Genomic DNA, 23220 nt, shown 5'->3' with positions numbered 1-23220 from the left:
TTTAATTCACAGAATGTCTCCTCAGATGATAAGATGGCATTGTAGAAACGGGTTTTGGTTTAGATAGCAGCTTTTGCTTTAATATATTTTTTTGTACTTTTGCCCTGTTCACGCGTATTATTCGTTCTACATTCTTACCACAATTGGTACAAAATCTGAAGGTAACAGCGATTATGTTGTAGCATTCGTCGCATCTTAATAATAATTTAATACAATCTGGACAGTTATTATTATTTTTCTGCCGTTCCATCCACTTTTTACAAAACGGACAATGCATTTTAAGGAGTTGAGGGATATATAGCTTCACTATAACTATATTATAGTTGTTTGAATTCTTTATTTTCTCGATGACAGATGTAGCCATCGTCAAAAAAAAAACGACAGATGTAGTTTGATAGTTATGGTGTAAATATTTGTCAGTATTCACTCAAAAAAATTGTCTATGGTAAAATGCCACTTGAAATGTTAACGTCTCTTTGCTGTGCATCTATACTATAATTCTTTAATATTCCTAAAAACCTAAAAGCAGCATATTTCAATAAAATTAAAAAAGTATTGCGTCGTGTGTTTGTGACTTACTAAATATGCCTCCAATAATTAGGCGGTGCGAAGTTCGCCGGGTCAGCTAGTAGGAAATAAAGATTTTGGTCAAGTACATACTTACAGTTTACTCACCTTTGTGGTTCTTAATAAGATTCAACAGTTCAATCAAAGATGGCTCGCGCCATCTCTATGCTGCAATTCAGAGGTCGAGATACTTACCTGCTAAACTGCGCAAGGTTGTCGATTCATCCATTCAACAGAATGGTTTCCTTTCTCTTCCAGAAAACATTCTCCTTAGTATGATGACTGACGAACGGATAGAAGTCAGAAAGTTGGCCCTTGACCGTCTTCTGGCCGCCAGAGAAGCAGAGTCTGACACTGTAAATGGAAGGGTTAGATGTAATAAAGTGCCAAAGCCGAATTTCAAAGCTAATAATTATTACGATATGATTAACTGGAAGACTATTACCTTGACTGTTCCACCAGTTCTTTGTTCAGTTTCTAACGAATAACTCATGAAAGGCCTGCCGGGAGACACTGCAGAGGTATGGAAATTTAGTGAATTCCCCTCTCACACCGTGGCAGTCGAGAGAACCGTCAAACTGGTGACAGAGGCATCTTCTAAAGTTATTGGCCCCCAATTTGGTGATCGTTTTATACGCTCTACAATGAAATCTAGGCAACAAGTGCCAAAGTTTAGTACAAAATCTGATTTCATCAATAAATTTGACACAGATTCAGACTAAAACAAGCCTGACATATGGTTGGTTGGTTGGGTTGGGCTTGGGAGGAACCCGAAGAGCTATTCTTGGCCATAAGATGGCACCCACTAAAGAAATTATTTGTGCATTTTTCATCCCGTTATATCAATTGCTTCTTTATTTGTGTGCTGGAAACTGAACGACTCAAGTGGAATTTAAAGTTGTGCTACATATATCGGAAATAGGCGTGGTTGTTGTCCATTTTTAAAATGTGACAGAAGAATGTTAGAAGGATGCCACGTACTAAATTTTGTCAAAATCGGTTGGTAGGGTCCCAAGATATGGGATTTCACCAAGAAGTAGGCGGTACCACGCCCATTGTCCAATTTTTACACCAGCTCCAATAAAGTATGTATTATTTTCCGATTTCATCCGTTTTACACTGCCAGTAGAAGTTCTTATAAGATTTGTACTCAGCAAATTTGATTGTTGTAGCTAAGTGGTTTAGGAGATATGTACATTAGGGTGGGTCGATTCCGGATTTTTTTCGATTCGGGATTTCTAATAGTGCGGAAAAGTTGCTTTAGTACTTCCTGATTCCAATGCAACTTTTTGTTTTGAGATCGGATTGCAAATTCAACCCCAACTCCGGCCTTGAAATTTCGGAAATTCGCCTAAAATCGTAAAAATGTCTATCTAGCGCCTGAAATACGCAACTCATGGCAAAATGTATAAAACAAAAGTTATTTGTCAAGTCATTTGCTACCGGAATGGTGTATGTGATCATGGTCGTAGGACGAACCGTTCTCGAGATACGAGCGAAAATGCGGCGCGCCACAGCGCAAGGTGAAAAGCGGCTTATTGACATTGATTTCGCCGAGTGCTATCACTCACATTCATTCACCAACGCCAAAGGACACGTTCGGATAGGTCTCCACACAAATATTTTTTCATCGAGTTCCTTCACTCTTGTCGTTGATTTCGCCGAGTGCTATCACTTATATTCTCTCAACAGAACACAGAACTCAAAATGTCTCTATCTAAATTTAAATTTAGCCGGAAATGTCCTGTGTTTGGCATATTTCCGTACAATCTCTCTGAGTCCCAGTTACCTACCTACCAGGATGCTCTTTTGTGTTATCAGTTTGAAAGATTTCGTATAGGGCGACTCCGAGGCGACAACTATGAACCTAGGAGTAAGAGGTTACAGATTGAAATTACTTTCAAAAAGTCATCTATTCCGATAGTTTCACACACCAGAGTTGTAAAAATACCATAAGAAATTTCTGACTCTTAAATAAATGTTTTTAAGGAACCCAATAGGTTTGAGCTCTAAAAGAGACGACTTTGTCTCTTCTGCCAGAAAATTATTTGACATCGCTGCTTGAAAATGCATTTATTTTTCTTCTTGCACTTATCCAAAGGAAAGGAAAGTTCCTATCAATGAACAACAATTTTTCTTGGACCAGAGAACCAGAAAAATTGGCCGCATTGGAAGTGTTGATCTACCTGAAACAAAAAGGATTACAAAGAAAAATGAACGTAAAGAAAAGCTTTCAAAACGTCATTCAACATCAACACTTACCAGAAAAGTATCAGCTAGAACACGTGACCATTCAGATCAGCCAGACTCTCATACAGACGACAAATGTGTCGCACATGGATTCTTATAAAAACGATGAAGATGATGAATTTTCCATCCTCTAAAACCAAACAAACCCACTAGTATTAGAACACACTGCTTTAGCTGCCCAAAGATTTGGAGTAAGTGATAGAGCAGCGGCCTTGATTGTTTCATCTGTTTTTCTGGATGCTTTGTCACTGACAAATGCAAGATTAGTCGGGCTAAAAAGTGTTGGAGTTAAGCTCCAAAACACCGAAAGTGTTGACTCTGTATATGGGCTGTATTTTGACGGCCGCAAAGAAAATACCCTTACACAAGTTAGCGAAGGTGAAAAGTACTACCACGACACTGTCAAAGAGGAACATAATTCTCTTATAGCGGAACCTGGTTGTCATTACTTTGGCCACGTCACCTCTCCTTCCGGGTCAGCTGAGGATGAGACGCAAGCTATATGGCAACATTTACAAGACAATTCAGTTGATGTGGAACATCTAGAAGTTGTAGGTGCTGATGGCACCAACACGAACACAGGTTGGAAAACAAGAAGAAAGAATAGGTAGGCCATTACAGTGGGTTGTTTGTCTTCTACATTTTAACGAACTTCCTTTTCGTGCTTTTTTCGAACACATAGATGGTGTCTCAAAGAGTCCAAATACATTTTCTGGCGACATAGGTAAACTGCTCCCTGATTGTGAGAAGTTGCCTGTTGTCAAATTTGAAAGTTTTCCATCCTGCCAATTACCTTCTGAGGTTATTAATCCGACCCAACTTAGCACAGACCAAGCTCATCTCTATAAAATATCAGAAGTTGTTATTTCCGGTCAATGTTCCTCAGATTTAGCGTGGATGCATCCAGGTAACATGTGCAAGTCTCGGTGGCTCACCTGTGCAAATAGAATTCTGAGATTATGCATTTCTACTGACAAACCAACATAGGAAATAAAGATTTTGGTCAAGTACATACTTACAGTTTACTCACTTTTGTGGTTCTTAATAAGATTCAACAGTTCAATCAAAGATGGCTCGCGCCATCTCTATGCTGCAATTCAAAGGTCGAGATACTTACCTGCTAAACTGCGCAAGGTTGTCGATTCATTCATTCAACAGAATGCTTTCTTTGCTCTTCCAGAAAACATTCTCCTTAGTATGATGACTGACGAACGGATAGAAGTCAGAAAGTTGGCCCTTGACCGTCTTCTGGCCGCCAGAGAAGCAGAGTCTGACACTGTAAATGGAAGGGTTAGATGTAATAAAGTGCCAAAGCCGAATTTCAAAGCTAATAATTATTACGATATGATTAACTGGAAGACTATTACCTTGACTGTTCCACCAGTTCTTTGTGCAGTTTCTACCGAATAACTCATAAAAGGCCTGCCGGGAGACACTGCAAAGGTATGGACATTTAGTGAATTCCCCTCTCACACCGTGGCAGTCGAGAGAACCGTCAAACTGGTGACAGAGGCATCTTCTAAAGTTATTGGCCCCCAATCTGGTGATCGTTTTATACGCTCTACATTGAAATCTAGGCAACAAGTGCCAAAGTTTAGTACAAAATATGATTTTATCAATAAATTTGACACAGATTCAGACTAAAACAAGCCTGAAATATGGTTGGTTGGTTGGGTTGGGCTTGGGAGGAACGCGAAGAGCAGCCACCTCCACGCGGTGGGTTCTGGGTGACCAATACAGGTTAGCTGAGAGCTGCAACAATTTTCACCTTGCGCTTTTCGCTCGTATCTCCGGAACGGTTCGTCCTACGGCCATGATCACATAAACCATTTCGGTAGCAAACGACGTGACAAATAACTTTTGTTTTATACATTTTGCCATGGGATGCGTATTTCAGGCGCTAGTTATGGCACTTTATATGTTTTCGGTTTAATGGCGATTTGTGGGCGTGGCAATGGTCCGATTACGCCCATCTACGAACTCGAAATTTTTTTGTACTAAGGAACCCACGTAACAAATTCTATCGAGATATCTCCATTTTTATTCAAGTAACAGCTTGCATGGACGGACGGACAGGCAGACAGTCAATTGTGTTTCAACTTTTCTCGTCATCCTGATCATTTATATATACATAACTCTATATCTCTCTCTCTTAGTTTTAGGTGATACGTACAGCCGTTAGGTGAACAAATCTATAATACTCTGTAGCAACTGGTTGCAAGAGTATAAAAAAATAACCGAGAAACAAATATTTATATGACAAATATTTACAATCAAAATTTGTGATGTAACATTGATTATTTGAGAGTTTGTAACTCTGTTTTTATTGTTAAATTAATAGAATTGAACAATAAGTTAAATATTAAATTAAAACTATTTTTGCACTATTTAATGTAAAATAAGTGTTTACAAACGAATAAGTGATGTGTCATTAGATATAAAAGTGCAAAATATAAGTGTTAAATTAACTTTAAATCCAAAAAAGACGTTCTTAAAAGCACCAGCATCCACACTTTGTGGTGGAACGCGACTACCATCGTCTTTATCATCGTAGTTCACGGCCCTATTGCAGAATATGCCCCTTAAGACGTGTGAATTTCACGTGAGGTTGTGTTTTTGGTGCGGTTCTGCGGGTTTCCTAAAATTGCTAGTTTTCACACAAATTATTATCGATTTCCTTGCTGAAGAGCTGTAACAATTCAAACGGACACTAAATCTCCAAGAAAAGATAAGTATAAGTTGTAGGTTTTAATAAAAATTAATTTGCACTTACCTGCATATATTCCGTGGCTTTTTATTAAAAAAAAATATTTTTCCCTAACTGTTTGTCTTTCTTTTTCTTCTTCTTCTTCTTAATTGGCGTAGACACCGCTTACGCGATTATAGCCGAGTTAACAACAGCGCTCCAGTCGTTTCTTCTTTTCGCTACGTGGCGCCAATTGGATATTCCATGCGAAGCTAGGTCCTTCTCCACTTGGTCCTTCCAACGGAATGGAGGTCTTCTTCTTTCTCTGCTTCCCCCGGCGGATACTGCGTCGAATACTTTCAGAGCTAGAGTGTTTTCATCCATCCGGGCAACATGACCTAGCCAGCGTAGCCGCTGTTCTTAGTCCTTATTTCGTTTGCCATGGTCGTCATCAAAAGGGGGGTCTCTCATCCGAGGAAGTTGGTAATCTTTCATTGGGGGGCTTTTTACCTGGCGGGTCCCAAACCCAGCGCACAACCCTATGAAGGGGATGTTTCGCCTTCTCACTTTAGCTCGCCTTCGAACGGATGTTCTTAGGCTACCCAGAGGATACTTGGTCAAAGAACGGAAGTTATGGGCTGCTGGAGTCATGTGTAAAAGAATCGTTTCTGGCCACTCCATCCTCTATCCTCTTTTTCGTATTACCTTTGGGCTTGGCGTTGTCAACTACCGAAAATATAAGCAAGGTTTTAGGGATAATGGCTGAGCATACTTATCGTCAGGAGCTCCCAACAAAAAGATTATGGTAGGGAAAGGTATCTTCAATGAGTAAGAATGTAAATACCTCGAAAAGGCTACGAGAGACAATAAGCTTTTTACCTCCCAATAAAGAACGGAAAAATGCTAATAAAGCGTTGCAGCCCACTTACAGCGAGGCATCGAAATTAAGTGAAAACGGTACAACGTAGCGCATGCGAAGATTGGGTTGTTAAGAAGAGAACATCATACGCGTATATTCTCCTGAAAATAAAAGGTGATAGCGGATTAGAAGCATTGGGCTCAAGGGTCACGTATAAAAAGAAAACGCTGAAAGGAGGCCTGCTATTAGAGCCGAAAAACCAAGCGAATAAGAGAGCCGAAGCGTCCCAAAGTGCCTTAGAGGAAGTGGTCGGTGAAATGGCTGAAAATAAATATTAAGAGCATGCGAAAAACCCGAAGCGGTACCCAAATAGTTATCCTATCCGATTGAGGTAGGCAAGATAACAATCGTGTGGTCCATCTATCGCCTCCGGAATGCTCCCCTATTCCCCGTTGCTTTAGGTCTTTCCATCCGTGGCACTTGGCGCACAAATGTTGCAACCCCGTGGACAGGTCGTCCCTGTGTACATGTTGTGGAGCTGGTGGACATGTAGCGAAGTTATGCACCAACGATCCAAGTCGCATGTTTTGCAATTAAATTTATATCGTTGCGCTGTAACACAACGTCTGCTAAAACAGACAGTATTTGAAAAAAACATTGATGTCGCTTTATTAAGCAAACAATACTCCCACCGTTCGGAAAGCACTTAGACCACAGACATAACCGGCAAGGCTGAAATGTGGCCATTTAACCTATTTCTGCCCGACGGGAAAATAACAAATACCTGTAAATTAAATCACAAGTTTTGATATTAAATGAAGCCGTCTGTACGTGTATTGATATTGTTATTATGCCCTCCACTAGATCGTGGTGGAGCGGCTTGAGTTTTAAAGTTTCTACAATTTCCACAAGGAAGTCAAATTGACTCATAACCTTGGAGTTGTCATATTTTGCACATTAAATTTTCAGTTTCCATGCATTTATCATTGCTGAATCGAATGCATTTATAAGCAACGGCCAGTGCTATTTCTTTCCATATATCTTAATGCGGTAGTTGTTCATAGCATTGTCGAAAAATTCAATGCCTTCCATCTGTTGACTATATTCGTGTATTATTGTAATATGTTTTGGTCAATAATCGTCATTTTCCGAGAGTATCTTTTAATATGACACATTGGCTATGTGCTAAAAAGTTACTCATCAATGTTACTTCCTGTAGAATATAAAAAAAAAACAATCAAAAAGGGGTCATAGAATGGAATTGTTTGAAAATCTGGTTATTACTGAATTCTAATTCCAGCGCATTGCCAAATCGGATGTTCCCCGTCGTTTCTTCTTCATTTCTTTCATGCTTAATAAAGGATCACGATTGATGCTATTATCACGCGCAGTGGCAGTTGCCAAATATCCAATCAAATTGTGGATCGTAAAAAAGTTGTCGAACGTGACGTTATGGTGTTTTGATGTTTCAGCTTTGATAGTAGGGTTGATTCTCAAACTTGTAATTTTTATTACGACGCCATTTCGATTATTATTTTTTTTTCATGCCGTCCACGTTCCTCATTGTCGCTCCGGTTGTCTACTTCCACCTGCCGTTCTTTGCATAGTAAAAACTTTCGTTGTCTATTCATTTGATGCGTTTTTTTTATATATTCATATTTATTTATTACACAATTTCACAATTGAAATTTCACTTGCATCTACTTTGTAACACAATTGCTGAAAGTTACAAACCTGAAATTTCGCAGAACAACTTCTGTAACCTACATAAACAAAATATACGTGACATAAACTTTGTTTTGTTAGCTATTATGCTCCCATCGCCTCAATTAAAGATTTTAAAGACTTCCTCCTGGAATTTACTCTAGAAACCAGAGGAAAATCACCAATTATAATCGCATGCGATTTCAGTGCGTGGTCGAACGCTTAAGGTAGTAGGCGCACAAACCATCGTGAGCGTATAACACTTGAATTCGTCGACCAAACGAATCTAACGAACGGAAAAGACCTTTCAAAAGGGAAACAAAAACTCCATAATCGACCTCATGTTTGCCAACGACGCTCTTAACAGGCATATTAAGTGGTTGGTGTCGGCCATATTTACAAATAGTGACTGCATGGCTAATATTGCTGAAGTCTCACATGCTGGAAGAACGGAACGCCACAGCAGGAGCACATGCCAAAATCGAATCTAGACACAAAATGATTTTGGTGCCGAACTTTTTGAGATGGTCTGAAGTTCAGCAAGTATACAAGGTGCAGACCCCATGCAATTGGTATCCGCACTGCGAAAATAATTGTTCACAGCTTGCGATGCAACCAGGCATAGGAATGTACACCGCAACCACGGAAAGCCATTGGTCGCGGTAAAAGAAGGGTTTTGAAAAACTCTGTGATGAAGAAAACGAATACCCCTGGGGAACAGCATCCAAAATGTGTACGTAAAAATTCAAAAGTAAGGCACAACAACCCAAAGCGCATATTTTATGAGAAATGTCTTTGAAACATTGTTTCCAAAACATCACCTTATTTCTTATGCTAAACCTCGAACCGAAGCCGTAGAGCCACCACTGCTACTTGGTGAAAAAAATATTAGCCATAGCCGAAAAAATTAAGAGCAGCAAAGCGCATGGATTACATGGCAAACCAAACAGACCCTTAAAGGAAGACATGACTTTGGGACCAATTTTATTCTTAAAAATGCGCAATCCGTGTTTAAAATAAGCGTTATTTTCCCATCCATGGAAAGTCAAGCGATTGGTTCTAATTCTTCTTCTTCTTAATTGGCGTAGACACCGCTTACACGATAATAGCCGAGTTAACAACAGCGCGCCAGTCGTTTCTTCTTTTCGCTACGTGGCGCCAATTGGATATTCCAAGCGAAGCCAAGTTCTTTTCCACTTGGTCCTTCCAACGGAGTGGAGGTCTTCCTTTTCCTCTGCTTCCCCCGGCGGGTACTGCGTCGAATACTTTCAGAGCTGGAGTGTTTTCATCCATCCGGACAACATGACCTAGCCAGCGTAGCCGCTGTCTTTAAATTCGCTGAACTATGTCAATGTCGTCGTACATCTCGAACAGCTAATCGCTCCATCGAATGCGATATTCGCCGTGGCCAATGCGCAAAGGACAATAAATCTTTCGCAGAATTTTTCTCTCGAAAACTCGCAACGTCGACTCATCCGTTGTTGACATCGTCCAAGACTCTGCACCATATAGCAGGACGGGAATTATGAGTGACTTATGGAGTTTGGTTTTTGTTCGTCGAGAGAGGACTTTGCTTCTTAATTGCCTACTCAGTCCGAAGTAGTACCTGTTGGCAAGAGTTATCCTGCGTTGGATTTCCAGGTTGACGTTGTTGGTGGTGTTTACGCTGGTTCCAAGATAGACGAAATTATCTACGACTTCAAAGTTATGACTGTCAACAGTGACGTCAGAACCAAGGCGCGAACGCGACGACAGTTTGTCTGATGACAGGAGATATTTCGCCTTGCCCTCGTTCAATGCTAGACCCATTTGCAATGCTTCCTTGTCTAGTCTGGAGAAATCAGAACTGACGGCGCGGGTGTTGAGGCCGATGATATCAATATCATCGGCATACGTCAGCAGCTGTACACTTTTATAAAAGATTGTACCTGATCGATTAAGTTCTGCAGCTCGAATTATTTTCTCCAGAAGCAGATTGAAGAAGTCGCATGATAGGGAGTCGCCTTGTCTGAAACCTCGTTTTGTATCGAACGGCTCGGAGAGGTTCTTCCCGATCCTGACGAAGTTTTCGTGTTGCTCAACTTCAGTTTGCACAGCCGTATTAGTTTTGCGGAGTGTCTCCATCGTCATCGATTGGGGAATCGGGTTCTCTTTCTCCTGATGTTGTGCGTTCACTGCCATTCAGCAGGCTGGAGAAGTGTTCCCTCCATAATTTAAGTATGCTCTGGGCATCGGTCACTAGATCACCTTTGGGTGTTTTACAAGAGTATGCTCCGATCTTGAAACCTTCTGTAAGCCGCCGCATTTTTTCGTAGAATTTTCGAGCATTACCCCTGTCGGCCAGCTTATCAAGCTCTTCGTACTCACTCATTTCAGCCTCTTTCCTTTTCTGTCTGCAAATGCGTCTCGCTTCCCTTTTCAACTCTCGGTATCTATCCCATCCCGCACGTATTGTGGTCGATCGAAACGTTGCGAGATAGGCAGTCTGTTTTCTCTCCGCTGCAACACAGCACTCCTCGTTGTACCAGCTGTTCTTTTGCCCATTTCGAAAACCAGTGGTTTCGGTTGCAGCTGTACGTAAGGAAATTGAAATGCCGTCCCACAGTTTCCTTATACCGGGTTGTTGACGCGTGCTCTCAGAGAGCAGGAGTGCAAGCCGAATAGAAAATCGTTCGGTTCTCTGTTGTGATTGCAGCTTCTCGACGTCGAACCTTCCTTGTGTTTGTTGGGGTGCGTTTGTTGCTGCACAGAGGCGGGTGCGAATCTTGGCTGCAACAAGATAGTGATCCAAGTCGATGTAAGGACCTCGGAGCGCACGCACGTCTAAAACACGGGAGACGTGTCTTCCGTCTATCACAACATCATCGATCTGGTTAGTGGTTTTTCAATCCGGAGACAACCAGGTAGCTTGATGTATCTTCTTATGCTGGAATCTAGTACTACAGATAACCATAATTCGAGCCCCGGCGAAGTCAATCAGCCTCAACCCATTTGGGGATGTTTCGTCGTGGAGGCTGAATTTACCGACCGCAGTGCCAAAGATACCTTCTTTGCCCACCCTGGCGTTAAAGTCGCCAAGCACGATTTTGACATCGTGGCGGGGGCAGCTCTCATAAGCGCTCATAGAAGGCATCTTTGGTCACATCGTCCTTCTCTTCCGTCGGGGCATGGGCGCAAATCAGCGATATGTTGAAGAATCTCGCTTTGATGCGAATTTTGGCTAGACGTTCATTCACCGGAGTGAATGATAGTACTCGGCGACGGAGTCTCTCTCCCACCACGAATCCAACAACAAACTTGCGCTTCTTTATATGCCCACTGTAGTAAATGTCACAAGGACCTACTCGTCTCTGTCCTCTTCCCGTCCATCGCATTTCTCATCAACCAGCTGGAAAGCGGCACCTTCCCAATTAAGGGTCAGGACATTCCAGGTGCATGCCTTCAAATCGTAGTCCTTATTTCGTTTGCCATGGTCGTCATCAAAAGGGGGGTCTCTCATCCGAGGCTGTCGCTTACTTTTCATTGGTATTGTTTTTTACGTGGCGGTCCCAAACCCAGCGCACAATCCTATGTAGGGGATCTTTCGCCTTCTCACATTAGCTCGCCTTCGAACGGATGTTCTTAGGCTACCCAGAGGATACTTGGTCAAGGACCGGAAGTAGTGAGCTGTTTGAGCCATGTGTAAAAGAATCGTTTCTGGCCACTCCCAAGTGAATGGCGATCAAAGAACTTTCCTCACTTGCGTGAACTTCTACATATGACTCCATCCTTCGATTGGTTCTAATTCCTAAAACAAAAAAGCCTCCTGAGAAACCTTCATCATATCGACCTCTGCGCATGCTGGACCCTATTGGGAAAATGTACAAAAGCATAGTAAAAACCGCTTGGAGTTAACAATCCAGAAAGTCGGCTTATTATCAGAAAGATAATATGGCTATATGAAAAAGAAGTCCACCATTAAAGCACTACGCGATGTCGTTGACATTGCCAAATGCGCAACAAGTGCCAAGCGATGGAAAGGCGAAACAAAAAACAATACGCGCTGCTCACCCTGGATGTGAAGAATGCCTTCAAATCAGCAAAGTGGGCAAGGCTCTGTATGACATACACGCTCCTCAATATCTTATGAAAATTGTAATGAGTTATTTTGAAAACAGGCGACTATTATTCGATACTGATGAAGGCACCAAGAGCTAGGTACTAGGCCCCTTCTATAGAACATAATGTATGATAGGGTGCTAAGGAGACACTAACCGAAATCTATTAAATTTATGGCATACGCAGACGGTAGCAGTGGCTAAATACCTCGATGACCTCCGGAGCATATGTACTAAAAAAGTTGAGGTAAGTATATCTGTAACCATAGGGGAGTGCGAGATTCAATCACAGCTATACCTAAATTATCTGGGAGTAATAAGGCTCAAAATTAGGAATAACTTAGAGTAAAATGCGGGTAAAGCGAATAAAATCCTGAACGCCTTATCACGAATGATTGCAAATAAAGGCTGCGTGCGTTTCAACCGGCGTTTGTTACTCGGAAAGATAATGGTAACTGCTTGTACTATATGCGGCTCTAATATGGATGTAGGCGTTAGGCATCGACAATGTCAAGTGATGCTGCTGAAGTAATAGCCAGTAGGATGCCTATTGACATCCAGGGTGACGAATACGAGCAAGTATACAAATTATCAGAGCCATCTATAGGAGTCAAAAGAGAAGAGAGAGCGATATGGCAGCAGAGGCGACAAACCTCACTCAAAGAACGGTGGACTTACAGACTGATACCGGACATCCACTCCTGGATTCACAGCACATATGGGGACTGGATTTCCATCTAATCCAAATACTAAGTGGACATGGGTGCTTTAGAAGCTACTTGTACAGATTCCAGCATGACATTAGTCCGAATTGTCCGTCATGTTCAGAGTGCTTTGAAGGCTCTTAACATTTATTCCCTTATTGCCCGTGCTTTTCAAGTGCAAGGGAAAAACTTAAAACTGCACTCGATGATAGTTTTACGATGACAAATTTGGTGACACAACGAAGTAATATTTAATCAAGTGGTTCCGTGGGAGAGTCTGGAGTTGGGAGTAGATTAGGCTTAGCAAGTTCCGCACAAAAAAAAAAAAAAACAGCGCCGTCGCTCACACGGTCTGCAACATTGTGCAATTTTTAAAGGTATGCAACAGCATCAACATCAGAAAGTTGCAGAGGCACATGGGCATTGCTTGTACTGTCTGGCGTATATGCATACGACTCTTGAGTATGAGTCCGCGTGTCTGTGCCAAGCTACCCTACATAGACGCGTCATAACACCCCGGTACACCACTGTACCCTCAACGAGCCTTAGCAGCGTTGTGGCAATACTACAACAGATGTAGAGCCTTCTTGACTAATCGGTCGCCCTGGGTGCCGGGATAACTAATGAGTCTCAGCTGAATTGAGTCAACGCTGAACGTTCCCGGGTATTTACTTGGTAAAGTTGGTGAAGAGTGAGTGATTGTGAAATTTGTGAAAAATACATTACAATCTATTTAATGCTATGGTAGTAGTTTTTTTGTAGAAGTATTAAAGAAGATTCGAGAATTTCTTAATTTGTACACCCGAAATGGTACAATCCTAGGTGGTAAGCTTTCGTTTGACATATACAAATCGACAAATTGGTTAGTCGTTACTACAGAAAATAATTAGAATTTGAATTTAAATATAAGTATAAATATACATATAATAAATTTATTTTAATAAAATTAACAAATTTATAGTTATGAAACAAGGTTGCATGACCTTTTATGTTTACTGGCAGTCGAATGTAAATATATACATCCAGAAGGAAACTCACCACCGACACCAGAGCTGCATTTTATTCTTAGAAACTGACTACTTATGGAATTTCTGGTCATCAGTAAATCAATTTTTTATGAACGAGGTATGACACATATTGACCTTTAAGTCATCTACTAATAAAAATATACGGTAAATAAATAATTTCGCATAATATTAAGTGACAAGTGTAAGTATTTACACCACAATATATACAGCACTGCGTTGCTACCATTAAAGATCCACGATGGTCGTTATGCACCCCTAAGAAAGCTACCACGAAAAGTCTTCTACATACTGTTTCTACTGTGCTCTCGAGTATGGGTGCTATTGGTTTGGTGTATTGGAGTGTGACTGTGTTGCGCCTTTGTAATGTGATGTGATGCCTTTACAGGGAGGCTTATCTCATTCAGCCACATGCAAATGTATAAAATCTTTTTCGTTTTGATTTGCGTAAAAAGAAGAAATTGGCCTACCGGGCAACTCCAGCATGTAATCCCTGGAATGAGAAAAGTCGTTAAACAAAACCAGAAAGGAATAATCGAAGAAATTGCAGTAAGGAGAAGGAAAAAGTTTATTAGTTGATGATATTCTTCAACATTCGCTCAAAATAAAATAAATGCAGGATTAAAGAAATAAAAAAAGAAAAGTTAATAATGATTATTCGAAATGATTCCAGGCTGAGCTGATATTCTTCAACAATCGCTTAAAATAATATAAACTATAAGATTAATAGTATCATTCCCAAATACAGACGACAGCAGCATTAAACCAAAGGAAATAGATAAAAACAAAATAATTAACGGCATTAAAGCGATCATGTAAATCATGCCCAAAACTAAAAACTTTCAAGGCAGTAATTATAAAAATATGTTTAGAAGAGGAAATCAATTTTTTTTTTTAATTGTAAGAAAATAAATTCCGTTTAAACCAGAAGTTACGTACATAAGCAACCGACATTTAGTACATACGAGTACATGTAAAATTTTATTGGATAACTAACTATTACAAATTTTGAAGGCTTAAGAAAACTAAAAACATCTATAGGGTTTCCGCCGTGACTGTACTTTGGAGCGTGCGCGGTAGAGGGCGTTCCTAGCTAATGAACGAGCGGCTGGTTGTCTCCGAGTACCTGGAGAGTCAGGATAAACATTTTCGCGCGACATGTTGCAGTGTGTGGTGCAATGCGAAAACGACAGAGACGTTTGATACGATCAATCAGGCTTACCTAGATTGCTTTAACAAAAAGTGGTGTGTTTCGGTGGCACCAGTCCTTTTTGGAGGGCCGGAAAGAGGTCGCTGATGAATGAGCAAATCCAAAGTGAAAACGATGCTCATTGTTTTTTTTGGCATCAAAGGTATCGTCCACCATGAATTTGTTTTACGTGGAAGTCCGCAAGAGATTCAAACGAAGGGTCAATCTGGTCCGACACAACAACGCAGCCGATTGGAAGTTGCACCATGACAACGCCCCGGCTTACACCGCCTTTCTTGTGAACAGCTACCTCACCAAGCCCGGCAATCCAACGCTTCCGTAGCCGCCCTACAGCCCAGATGTGGCCTCCCGGACTTTTTTGGTATCCTTGCCTGAAAAGGCTGATGAAAGGCAAGCATTTGACGCCTTCGTGACTTGAAAATCGCGCTGGTCGCAGAAGGAGCCTCTTTTAAAAGTTTTTAAAGAATTGTAACGACTAGTTCAATAAATTTCTTTAAATCGTCTCAGTCCTATTTCTTTCCGGAAAAACCCTGTATGCCCAAGGTTAAACAAAATTATGTATAGTCTTATATCCACAAAAATAGGCAATTTTTCACGTTTAGAGCAATGAAATAAAACCATATCCTCCTGTTCCGTCTTGTTGAATGTACTTTTCTATTTATTAATTATAAAATACATTATTTTAACAATGTGCACACTATTTTTTTTTTGATAATATGTTTACTCACATGTATTATTCTTATTAATATGTTTATACATATTTACAATTATAGCAATATTCATCCATACCTGATACATATTATGCTAACAGTAAGTCAAGAAAATTAATTACAAACGCTTATCCTCTCTTCTATTTGGCATTCATCACATTCCACGTTGCAACACCATTGAAATTTGCAATTGCAACGCTCAGCCCGCTTTTGTTTAACTAAATTATAGCCTCGGCCACAACACAGGGATGTGCAACTGTCACTAACAGTACTATTATGGTTGCATCTGCGGCCTGTTGTTCCTAAAATAAAAGCGGTGATATGTTAGGTTAATTGAATTTTCCAAACTTTTGCACTGTGATAGATTAACTTTCAATTGCAATATCTCTGCTCCCTTCGGTCGATGGATTTTTGTTAAAAAATTTACATTTAAAATCTACTTTTGTGTTACAGATTTATATATTATATTCTAAATAATTTAAGGTTGAAAAATATACATATAACAGTTTAACGCCGAAAGAAAAAACGCAACGCAATTGCGCAAGTATTTGAGACACTAATTGAATTAATATTTAAATGAGCTTTTTTGTATTTAATAATCCGAAATAAGGGGATAAATAAATTTGAATCTCTATAAATCTAAAAATAATTTTTTTTAGAATACACATATTTTCGCTTTTTCGTACTACATTCAAATTAAAAAACAAAATAATCATGTTTTAATCTCTTTCAAAATTGAATTTTTAAAACAGGGATTCAACTAAATTTTAAACCCATCATCGGGGTTGAAAAATAAATATTTTTTGATTGAAAACTTTTTAATTAAAAAATTCGCCACAGTGATTAGATGTTGCCGCAAGTGCTTCCACTGTGGTCGAATAGCTGGAAAAGGAAATATTCGATTCGCTACTATCTAACGCTTGGCAAATCAAAGACAGTTATTATTTAAAATCTAAAGTATGTATATTAAAAAATAGTCATATCAGCGAAATTAGATTCTGTTACGGCCATGGGAGGGCGTATCTTATTTCGTATAGGCCATAGTACATGTTTTTTATATCATCGCACTCCTTATCAAATATATATCTTAATATATAAAAATCACGTGTCAGGTTGTTTGTTTTCGATGGACTCCTAAACTACTGAACCGATTTTAATGAAATTTTTAACACTGTGTGCAGTTTGGTCCAACTTGAAAGATAGGATAGTTTATAACTCTCCTTATAGTCGCATTATTTATTTATTGCAAATTATTTGTTTATTATTAGCAACGAGCTATCCACCAGTTGGTGGCGCTAACAGCGGTATTGAGTAAGTGCGGTATGTTACAGTAGATAGCGCTACATTTCTTTCTAAATTTTCATGGATTTAGGCTGTCATAACAAAAGCTGCCACTTGCTAAAAACATTAAATGAAAATGCGTTGTTTGAAGTTTATATTACTTGTGGTAAAGTTATACGAATCTATGACTTCCAATATTCTAAATTTAAGAATAAATCACATACAATCCGTGAAATAAATAAAGTTATGTACATATGTATGGTCAGACAAATAAGCGATGCTGCCACTCTTTTCCAGTAAATCTTCCTCGAATTTGGGAGATTTCAGAGGAATTTAGGAAATCGCAGAGTTGATTTCTGCATGTATTTCCTAAATGCAAAAAAAAAATTTCATTTAGTTGCATTTAGGTATAGAATTTTGTATGGCTAATTCCCGGTTTCACAGTCCATACTTAAGTTGTGCCTAAATAAAATCTTAGCTAAGTATTATTGCAAACTGAGTAGTCGTTTGCGTTCACAGTCAATGCTTAATTTTTATAAAATTTTATTATGATATATGGCAACTTTATGGGCAACATATGTTTTACAAATGTCATTCATAAAAATATGTTTGAAATATTTAAATTATAACAGACAATACATAAATTTGCGAGGAAAATTATATCAAAAATTGATGAAAACAACAAAAGAACCCCAAATTTCATCATTAGCGAGTCGGAGCACCTATGGGAACTGAAGGAAAAGTATAAGCTGTTATTGAGTGCAAACGAACGGACACTTGCCCTACGCTACGAAAGATGTCGCTGAAAATTCAAAACAAATTCAAAAAAAAAAAATCAGCTGTTATTTAAGCATTGCTTAAGCCTCCCATTTTCAGTGCCTAAGCATAACCTAAGTATGAACTGTAAAACACTATTTTCCTGTTTTATTACACATATATTAAATAAAAGATATAATAAAAGTTGTGTTAGTTACACCACTCAAGAACAGCTGAACCGATTTGGTTGAAAATTGGTGGAGAGGTAGCCTAGAACCGGCGTAAGGACATAGGATACCTTTTACCTCTTTATACCAAAATTTAATAAAACTCATAAATACAAAATTTATATTTCAAATCATAAGCATTTGTTCAAAATTCATGTTTGTAGGAATCATTTGAATATATGCGTACAATTTTAAACAGATTCTTCCTCAAAAATAATACAATTGCTAAGTATTTGGAATAGTAGAAAAAAGCTGCAACCAAATACGCAGTGAAATAGATTATAACTGGCTCAGTAAAACTGATGTCATAACCTTTCCAGCGGACTTTTTCGTCTTTCCACGCCTGAGAACCGGTTCATCATGTGCAGTCCACTAGAATAACTGTCAATTAGACTTCAGTTAGACACCGACGCAAAAATTCGGTTTTATTACGATTAAAGAGCACTCAAACACTTCTCAGAATCAGTTATTCGTTGTGTTTGTTGGATTATGAACTTGCGAGGCACACACTTTGCCCAGAGCTTTCGCCCCTTTAAGCTTGGCAAATATCTTTTCATCGGTGGATTTCCATGAGCCAAAATACAACAGTATTTTCACAAAAAAAGCAATGCTTCATTGACACACGAAATGTATTATGATCCATTTTTTTGTAAACTAACAAAAGCTGCTTCACAAAAATTCAAAATCTCCTTAACTAATAGTTATAATCCAACTAATAGAAATCATATACATAGATGGTAGTTGTAGTATTTTCAGCCACAGTGAAGCGTGGACGAGTCCTCTAGTATACTATATAAATCATCACCATTAGTTTATGAGATTGCGATCTGAAAACCCCTCTGCTTTCCCCAAGAATCCGCTCATTTATATATGTAATATATTGGACCAGCATAGGAAATACTGATAGATCAAAGTCAAGTCCATGTTTGAAAAACTTTTCTATATCTTTATTCAAACCAGCGCTATAATCTTCGAACAAATTGTTCAGATCGGACTATAAAAAGTTGTCATACGAACTAACTGATTAAATTCCAGCCCATGTATGTAAAACTTTTTCATTTGCCGGGTATCCTCACGAATTTTTTATTAGATTATTGCCTGAAGCAGCTTTATATTCGTCGAATACATTGTTCAGTTCGGATCACTATGACATACAAGTATATCTGACATCCAAACTGTTCGATTAAAGATATTTTATAAACTTGTATGCTATAAAAAATTCATTGATATAATACCCCTCGTTATCTTTCTAATTACTAATTAAATACAGGAAAAAATGTGTTGTCCAAAAATCAGCGACCACAACATCTACCAGCGCGGTGGAGCGTTATACCATTAGTCGATATTATTTCTCCTTTACGACACTTAGTACAGTCGTATACAGAAGTACATTTCGTTGCTGTTCTGTTTAAATTCCATATACATACATATGTATATCGGATAATTGAGTATCGTTTACGACGGATTCGTGATTGCGATTTTTTATCCAATTTTCATTGTGCTTGGACTTTGCGCATTGCAGCACAATTAATTACAATTTTACAATTACATTTTTAAGGCACATTAAATTTCAAATATTGTTTGTGGTAGAAACAGAAAAATTGCAGTGGAAATGACCTTTCATATTATTCGTTTTGCTATATTCTGGTGAGTTAGAAATTTTTAGATTAATTTGAAGTTCATTGTGTGATAGCTAATTTTTATACTCCTGCAACTGTTACTACAAAGTATAATGTCTGTTCAGCTAACGGTTGTATGTATCACCTAAAACTTAGCGAGATATGTGGATAAAGGGTAGTATATAAATGATATGAATAATACCCAACGCCCAAACCGACGCGAGGGGCGCAATCCGCAAACGAGCGGAATTAGCCGAGTCATAAAAGGCAAGAGAGTTTTAAGCGTTGCGATCTTAAGCTGCTCAGCTACAGAAACAAAAATTTCAATAGCCAAAATTAAGAATTAGATTAAAATAAGTTTATTATTCTTAAATGTTATTTGTTAAGCGTAGATAAAATAATTTTTAATGGTAAAGAGTGAGTCTGTTAGACCAAATGTGCTGGAATGAGAATTAAAATCTTTACATATACGGCGGAATGGTTCGTTTAACTCAAAATTTGTTCTAGAAAATTATAAAAGTAAAGGTCTAAACTGCCTGGTACAGCGAGCGGGAACGTTAAACTTAAGGGCTCAGTAGGGTATCCTGGTCTGAATATTTTTCACATATCATGAGGTATGTATATCGTGGAGTGTAAAACAATTTTTTTCGGAATTTTTTGATGACATCTGTCGGAGAAATGGCTAGGTGAATGATATGCGTGTTTTCACTGGCTAACACGATTTCTCATGTTTCATGGAAAAATGTTGATAAATAAAAAAATAATTAACTTTTTTTTTTAGTTTTCCCCATTTTGTCATAACATTGTCAATAAATTATAAAAAGTTATATTAGTAGGGGCGATAACCAGGCTTTTTGTGAACATTCAAAAAACAAATTAAGCAAATCGGTTGAGTAGTTCGACCGGAATCATGTCCGCCAGTTTAAAAAAGTGTGTTTTGAGAAAAACGCGTTTAAAGTTTGAGGTACTGAAAAGCGTACAAAGATGGACATAAACGTTAAAAATTGGCATACCCCTAATCGGTTATGCCTGCTCCGTACAAAACACCCTAGGTATCGTCATACAGCTCGTTCTGGCGTGATCTATTCCCCTGATGTTCGACCGGTGCTCCTTTGAGACCTAACAGTTGCGATCATTCGCAGTACGAATACGACAGTCGTCGTTGTACCTCCCGGTAGCGGCTGTTCCGAACGCAGAGCGGTATTATTATTTTTGGGCCTTTTTCGAAACCTTCCAGTGGTAAAGTGGGTTTCTATATTAATTCTAAGGGTACAAGGGAACAGAAAATGCAAACAAAAAAAAATTAAAAAAAAAGGATTACCCTACTGATCCCTTAATATTAGATAAGAGAGATGGGGTACAGACGGACCCATTCATGAGTTTTACAAAAAATATTATATCAAGCATCTCCCTACGACTAGCGAGTGTTTGGGAGATTTATAAGTTTTAAACGGAAAGTGTAAGGAGAAAATTTAAACTGGAATCCCAATGCAAATGATTGAAGGCAAAAAGTCAAAATTGTTTTTGAACGGACTCTAACTTCTCCGAATGGGCTTGATAATTAGGATTCTAAGTCACAGAAGCTTACTCTAATATAGGCCTCAACAAAGATGTAAAATGATTTTTTGTGGTAAGCGGATCTCTAAATTCTTTAGACAAACGTTTAGCAAAACTAAGAGCGCCTTTAGCTTTCAAAACGGAGGAAGATACGTGAAGATTAATATTGAGTTTGAGGTTCATTGCTACTCCAAGATTAACAAAACAGCATACTTGCTTCAACCTAAAGTTTTGTATTACGTATGAAGTAGGGTCTACAGATCTACGTGAAAAGCACATCGATTTATATTTTTTAACGTTCAATGGCATGCCATTTCTACCACACCAAGAAACTATGTTGCAACTGACATCTTTCGCTATTTGAAGTATATGATTTAAAAAGTTTTACACCGTCAGCATATAATAAAACTCTTGAATTCTTAATAACAGATGATATGTCATTAATACATAACAAGAACAGAATTGGACCAAGATGGCTACCTTGAGGAACGCCTGAAGGAAAATGTCAGAAAAATATGACTTGTTGAATTCTATTACTAAGATAAGAAGCAACCCATTTTAGAAATATTGGTTGAAAACCAAGAAGATCAAGTTTATTCAAAAGAATTGAATAGTTTACTTTATCAAAAGCTTTACGTATATCTGTGTATATAACATCAGTATGCTTATTCTCCCTAAAGCCCGCTGATACATGTGATACAAATCCACGCAAATTAGTTACTGTAGATTTCCCTTAACGAAAACCGTGCTGAGGACAAGAAATTAGTGGAAAAAAAGGTTATGTCGTCCTTTTATAATTGAGTCAGAAAGTTTATGTGATCAAAGTGTACGGTCAACAGTTAAGTGTACTCCTCAATTTATTATTACAATATAGCGTGCAATCTAGGCTGTTAATATTCCCAGGCAGATTCGTCGCATTTTCTGCATTACTGTTTGAAAACCATAAATAATTTACCACAAAAACATATTAAATTTTAAACCAATAACAAAAAAAAGTTAACAAATTAAAAAACACTGAATTAGTTTTCGCGCTAAGGTTCTCCTTCGCACATCTGAAGGGGTTACCAGCTGTTCCTGTCACACGGCAAACCAGCTGAAAATGAAAATTCGACACTTAAAATCCCAAAACTTAAGGAAATCGCTAATCAAATATACCAATGAAACACCTTCTTCTCCACCAAAATCGACTATTGTAGTCGAAACAGACGAAGAAGAGCTTGAAAATTAAACAAATTGGTTATTAAAAAATAAAAAAAAAGTAGAGAAACTAAGAAACGAAAGGCGAATTCGTCACCGGATGTAACGCTGAAATCTCCGAACCCGGATAATACAGCAAAAGGTAAAAAAGATGTAAAAGTAAGTCATCGCCCTCCGCCAATCATAATATCAGAAAATTTTAACATACCTTTGATGCGTTTCTTGATAAACGCAGAAGTTAAAAATTCTTTCACACTTCAGCTCGTTGGCCAAAGTTCATTTAAAATAAACCTTTCTGACAGTTCAGATTAAAGAATACTTACAGGAAAATTAAACAAATCGCAAATTTCTTGGTGTGATATACGCGTAATGGTAAAAGACCTTCATCACTCCGGAAATGAATAAACTTCAATATAAAACAAAAAATCCATTAAATATGTTTATCGTATGCTTCGAATCTACAGAGCACATATAGAAAATTTAAATTTATTTAAAAGCCATCAAATCTTGTACCGCAGTGTAAGTCATGTCAAGCATTCGGTCACACCAAAAATTCTTGTTGTAAACCACCAAGGAGTGTAAAGTGGCAAAATACTTCATAAAAATGCGACCGAGAAAAATAAAAAGCGTAACCAGCAACCAAAAAGCTTAAGTACAACCGCTCTTCTATTGCTCCTCAGAAGGAAGTTACTAACGTTATACCATGTTCAGACCGACACTTAATCACACGATTTCGGCTGTTGAATGGATTATCCCACTAATCTTACAAAT

The 23220-nt window shown here is 38.5% G+C and overlaps 1 protein-coding gene across 2 annotated transcripts in view; it reads right to left on the bottom strand.

Annotated features, from left to right (window-relative positions):
• Window positions 1-15742: 15742 nt before the first annotated feature.
• LOC126765239 (protein Wnt-10b) overlaps window positions 15743-23220 on the bottom strand; it is a 690717-nt gene continuing 683239 nt past the window's right edge. For both annotated transcript variants that reach the window (XM_050482916.1, XM_050482915.1), the window contains one exon: window positions 15743-16114. In XM_050482916.1, the coding sequence (XP_050338873.1) occupies window positions 15927-16114 (188 nt within the window). In that variant the 3' untranslated portion in view covers window positions 15743-15926. The remainder of the gene's footprint in view (window positions 16115-23220) is intronic.

This window comes from Bactrocera neohumeralis, unplaced genomic scaffold (genome assembly GCF_024586455.1).
Source record: "Bactrocera neohumeralis isolate Rockhampton unplaced genomic scaffold, APGP_CSIRO_Bneo_wtdbg2-racon-allhic-juicebox.fasta_v2 cluster10, whole genome shotgun sequence".
Classification (NCBI taxonomy): Eukaryota; Metazoa; Arthropoda; class Insecta; order Diptera; family Tephritidae; genus Bactrocera; species Bactrocera neohumeralis.
The sequence above is the reverse complement of the archived record's forward strand: the minus strand, read 5'-3'. Positions and strand labels throughout refer to the sequence as shown.